General features: G+C 35.6%; 1 protein-coding gene across 1 annotated transcript; it reads right to left on the reverse strand.

Annotated features, from left to right (window-relative positions):
• Window positions 1-2,257: 2,257 nt before the first annotated feature.
• LOC107485636 (uncharacterized) lies at window positions 2,258-5,541 on the reverse strand. The gene is made up of 2 exons (XM_016106173.3): window positions 5,145-5,541; window positions 2,258-2,893 (listed from the first exon to the last, which is right to left on the reverse strand). The coding sequence occupies exons 1-2, from the start codon at window positions 5,377-5,379 to the stop codon at window positions 2,670-2,672; spliced, it is 459 nt and encodes a 152-aa protein (XP_015961659.1). The 5' UTR covers window positions 5,380-5,541; the 3' UTR covers window positions 2,258-2,669.
• Window positions 5,542-5,774: the final 233 nt, after the last annotated feature.

Below are 5,774 nucleotides of genomic sequence, written 5' to 3' on the forward strand. Positions count from 1 at the left end.
CAGAAGAGAAAGTAAAGAGATCTTGAATGGAGATTGAGACAGAAATTCCTCAATTCTTCACACCCAAGATTCAAACAAGAAAAGTAAAAATGCCCATACAAGAACGAGGAAGAAGAGAGATCAATTCTCCTCCCCAATTCTCTGAAATCTCAGTTCCTAGCTCTCAGTCCAGTCTCCAAGAGAAGGTTCAAAAGTTAAAATAAAAGAAAAGATTCAAAGCTCAAAAAGAAAGGTTCAAAGTTCAAAAGTAAAGGAAAAGGTAAAAGGGTCTCCTAATTACATCAAACTATTTCCTATTTATACACTTTCTATTCTTGGATCTTGTGATTTGGATGGGCTTTTGATTTGGTGAAGAAATGAATTAAATTGGATTTTTAATTCAATTTTTAGCCCAAAACAATTTGCTTCCAGGAGGCTGCCCTGCCCTTGTGGAGGGCAGGGCAGAAAATGATGCGTGCGGCCGTTGGTGCCTTGGTGTGTGCGAGTTGTTGCTGCAGGATGCTGCCCTGCCCTTGTGGAGGGCAGGGCAGAAATTTTTGGTGCGCCAGATTCTGCCCGTGCGTGCACTATGTTGCTGCCGAAGCTCCCTTGGTGCGCCAATCTGGTGCGCTGGCCGTGCACCACAAGATGCTGCCCTGCCCTTGCGGAGGGCAGGGCAATGTTTCCAAAGTTGAAGCCCCGTGTTCGAAACTTCGGGCAATGCACAAGGCTTAGTTTCTTGTTTCCTCATGGTGCCGTGTTCGATTCTTGTGGCAAGCATTGATGAGCTTTTTCTTTGAATTTCTTCCTTTGGTGAGCCCGATACTGCCCTTGAGGAGGGCAGGGCAGTGTTTTTGCTCTCCTTGATCCATGGCACCAATTTGTGCTCTGCCCTTGTTGTGGGCAGGGCAGTGTTGCCTCTCAAGGCTTGTTTCCTTATGTTGCCCTCCTAGAGGGCAGTGTGCCCTTGTGGAGGGCAATGCTTGCTTCCTCCTTTTATGCGCCACACTTCTCTCTTGGGCCACGCTTTCTTAAGCCACGCTTCCTCTTTTCTTTTTTTTCTTCACCTACAATAAACCAAAACAACCACTCAAAGTATCACTAAATTCACAAGGCTTATAAATCAATTAAAAATCAATTAAAATTAGCTTAAACCCCATGAGTTAGCATCAATTTAATGGTAGTTGCTTGATTTAAAGAAGTTATGCATTTTCATTCTAAATCACTTACTTAGGATGCAAGAAAGTGCATAAAGACTAGTAAAACAAGTGAAATTAGCTTGAAAAATGGGTATATGATGACTTGTCATCATATAACAGTATAAGTAAATGTTTGAATATAGTAATAGTAGTCAATTAAAAAGAAAACATTTAAAAGGAAAAAATAAATGAAAAAACAATAATCTAATATATTAGTCTGTACAAAAGATTTGGTCATACCCTTTAAATCTTATATAAATGATTTTTTTTAAAGCTAAAATCGACTTTGCCTAAAGATTCTTTAAGTAATTTTCTCAAAAAAAAAAAATTTTCATTAATTCATAAACTTATTTTGTGTTTATTCTCAATATCAAAACTTAATACTAAGATTAAACTCTTTTTGACAACTAAAGCAAAAGAAACCAAATTGATGGTATAAACCGTAAATTTTATCTTGCCAAATCAAAATTTACTCAACTCATGGACAACTACTATCGTATATAGATTATCTACCAACGAAGTTTATGTCATGGAAAAAAAAATTGACTTTAAAGAAACATCTTATATGTCTTTCAACTAGGAAAGCCTATGATTAAGGTCAGTTTGAAGTTATCATTTTAGGCATGGTTCCTCTTAACCTTCGGGTGTTCAACAGAACCTGCAACTCAACAGAACCAATTGCCCCACCCTCTTTATAACCTTTTTTTGTGCAACAATTTGTTCATAAGCTTCTACAATAGAACAGTTGTACCTTGTTAGGAATCGATGAGCATTTCTTTTGTGTTAGCACAAATGGGTGTCACCAATGTCATTAACAGATTCCTTCCTTTTTATATTATTCACTACGCTCCTGCTTTTTATCTACTATCACTTCTCATTACATCCTTAATCTAATCATTGTATCTGGATAGAAGGGAATTGAGGTTGTAACATTTAGTCATTTAATGGAACACAAGAAGATCAAATAGTCACCAATTATTAAAATGCAACTAATAAATCGTGATTACTTTGTAATAATCTCCCTAGCATGGGAGTTAAAGGTGTGGTTAAATATCCTGAATTAGAGGGGAAAGATCAAGTTCAATACATAAAATGGCTTACATACAAGTAATGATCAAGCAATCAACCAAACAAACAAAAATGATCATACAATAAAGAAAAAAAAGATGCTTACATACAATTAATCATCAACCAAACAAACACTAGAAGGCAGAATAAGGATTATTAAATATCCAATCTTTCTCTTCAGTCTTCACCATATTACACTAACAATCCCTCTTTTTCCTGTAGGCAGGGGATGATGCAACTTGAAAGAGTCACAAATGGCCAAACAATGCCAAACATCTTAAACCAAGCTTTGCTTCATACTCTCAAAATATGAACATGTGAATGCGTGTGTGCAGCTTCATTGCGCAAAATACCAAAATGGTTAATGCTGGATTACCTTCAATCTCAAATGTTCAGGAAAATAAATATGTATACCCAGTATGCTTAACCAGTCTTCTTTGCCTTGAAGGCTGGATGTATAACCGCAGCATTGTATGAATCTAACTTCTCAATTCTTGCAATGCAATCTTTCATCCGCTTCAGGATGACTGGCATGGTGGAACAATTCTGTGTGATTTTCTCATTCAGCAATTTTACTTTCTTGGCTGTCTCTGGATCTTCTGGTGCAGGTGAACCTTCGCTCTGATAAATGTTATGGTCCAATGCACCTGTACAATATAGTTCAGCTCAACTTGTCATACCACAGAATAGAATAAATCTCAGCCATCAGCAAAGAATCAATTCTAGAACTCAGACTCAGTAGTGATACTACTACCTGTCTTAAGCAGTTAGCTCCAGAACATAAAGGTAAGAGGAAAGACTTAAATGGCAATAACCATCCATATAATACAAAAGATGCTTTATATGATATGATTTTACAAAATATCATTAACCAATATAGAAAACACAATATCACTAACTTCATCCTACATGACACCATTCAAAATGCACTTTGGCCTACTGCATGAAAATATTCAAAACTCATTGGAATTCAACAAGTTTCAATCAAGAACATGGTAGCCAATGATGCCTGAAGGCTCACGTTTTTTGGTATATCTCATCCCTCAAACTTTTGTAGCAAAGTTATTGTAAAATTTGATATTAGCAATTAGATTGGACATGCTTACTAATGCTGACACAAATCCAAAATATTATTCACAATAATACTTTGGATAACCTACAAAGCTTGAAATTTGAACTATGTTCTCAACTTTTTGGCCTCAACATCAAATCCAGTAATTCCAGAAGTAAACAAGTCCCAAACAAAAATCCTAGGTAGTAGATTATGTTTAAATTAAATTTTATTATGTTTATTATATTGTATTATTTTTTCTTAGATTTTTCTTTTTAAAATGTTTCTACTAATATACCCAGATATTCGCCTTTCTCAAGAGAACAAATAAATGAGGATTCACAACGGAAATAAAGAGGGAATAAAGCATTTTCCTTAACAGAGAAGAGGGACGGAAGTGGGGTGCCTGGCTCCATAGAACCCCATTGCTTTCTCCGTTAGTAAACACACTTTATGCGACAATAGTATATATTAAAAAAAAATCCTTGCCAATAATTTGCTAAAAGAATTACAATGTCGTCTTTGACACAAGTCCTATTAAAACCATAGAATACAAATCAAAGCTTGGCCAACAGAAATTGTTACAAAAATAAGTCTTGCTTCATTTCAATTTATCCTCAAGATTGTGTTAATCATTTTATGCATTTACCAGTTCCAGTGATCTTTTCCTTGCAAGCTTCCACCCTCATAAATATTAATTGAGCTTTAGTAATAAGCTGTTTTATCAATCTAACTACCACGTTTTATTTAATGGACATGTTCTCTTGAAAATATTAAATTCAGCTAGGCTTAGTATAACAAGGTAATTCCTCTTCACTTATTTGTTGTGTTCCCTGTCTCATAGTTCAAGAAACTAAGCAAACTGCAGATCTAATATTAGTAAAATTAAAATTTCTAGGGCTTTATCCATTTGATCAATTAGTGCACTCAAGGAAATGCTCTTTAGAATTGCAAATTATTACAAACCATTTGATTAGTGTATACATAACGACCCTAAGATGATAAATGTGTTTCTTGAGAAAGCAAGGGCAACTCTGGTAGTGCAATCAAGACCAGGTTAAATTTTATTTCCCATCACTAAAGACTAAATAGATTTAATTAAAAGAAAGGGTAAGCAGAATAATTAATTCAGTTTAGGCATAGAATAAGCACTTTAGACTATACATTAACAATCACTAGCAAGTCAAAATTCAGGCTTGTCACATCAAACTAGAGATCTTAAACTGAAATACATGAGAAATAATAATCTTAATCATTTAGATTTTAGTGAAACAATGCAAAAGTTCACATCAATACCACTCCACGATTACAGATCATTAGGACAAGAAAGTAAGGCATCCTTATATTATTAACTTCCTAGATATCATCAACCAACTTTCTAGATATAGAAAAAACAATATTTCTAACTTCTACCTACATGACACCATTCAAACTACACTTTGGCTTACTCCATGACAATATTCAAATGCACTGGATTTTCACACAAGTTTCAGTCATGACCATGGTAGCCATGGTAGCCAATGAAGGCTAACATTTTTTAGTATATCTCATCCCTCAAACTTTTATAGCAAAATCATTGTAAAATTTGATATGCTTGCAATGCTGACACAAATGCAGAAGATTATTCAAAATAATACTTTGGGTAACCTACAAAGCCTGAAATTTGAACTAAGTTCTCAACTTTTAGGCCTCAACATCAAATCCAGTAATTCCAGAAGGAAAAAAGTCGCAAACAAAATCCCTAGGTAGTAGAATCATACATAAATACAATTTTCAGTTCTAAACAATCTCAATTCCCTTCATTTTTTTTCATCCTAAAAGAAGAAACGAAAACCCTAAAAAGTGACCTGGGGGGGTTGAAGCATGGTGAGAGGGATGTGGAAAAAGTGGTCTGTGAGCGTCAAGAATAGAGAGAAGAGTAGATTTGAGCTGATCCGGTAAGGTTGATCGGTGTTCGAGAATCTTGTGCGCCATTTGCTTCAACTCAGATTCCAATGATTCCAACTCCAAATCATCAGTTTGAGAGCTCCAAGTGGCTTCATGCGTATCCACCACTTCGGAGGTCTTGTTCGGAGCCATCATTAGTTGAAGACAAACCACTAGACCAGAGCTAGATAAGGAGTGAAGCGTCGGAGAAGATGACGGGGCTGGGCCACAGGGACTTTGAATGCAGATTGAAGGGAGTCATGGTTCATGGAGCATAGGAGAGCCTATGGTTCCTGGCTCTGTATGGGTGGCTTCTAATTCATTGGGCCGGGTTAGTTTTTCTAGCCGGGGCCGAGTCCACAAAAAGTTTGTATGTATGGATTTCTTTTACATAAATACGTTATTAGGAGGTGTTTGTTACTTTATATTACTTATGAGTTCTCTCATTTACCGTGGAGACAAATATACTTATAAATTACATTTTTTTTTTTTATCTCGAATGCATATAAGATACGTATTAAAGTTTTATCAAACGAGATTTTTTTTTCTCA

This window comes from Arachis duranensis, chromosome 4, assembly GCF_000817695.3.
Source record: "Arachis duranensis cultivar V14167 chromosome 4, aradu.V14167.gnm2.J7QH, whole genome shotgun sequence".
Taxonomy (NCBI): domain Eukaryota; kingdom Viridiplantae; phylum Streptophyta; class Magnoliopsida; order Fabales; family Fabaceae; genus Arachis; species Arachis duranensis.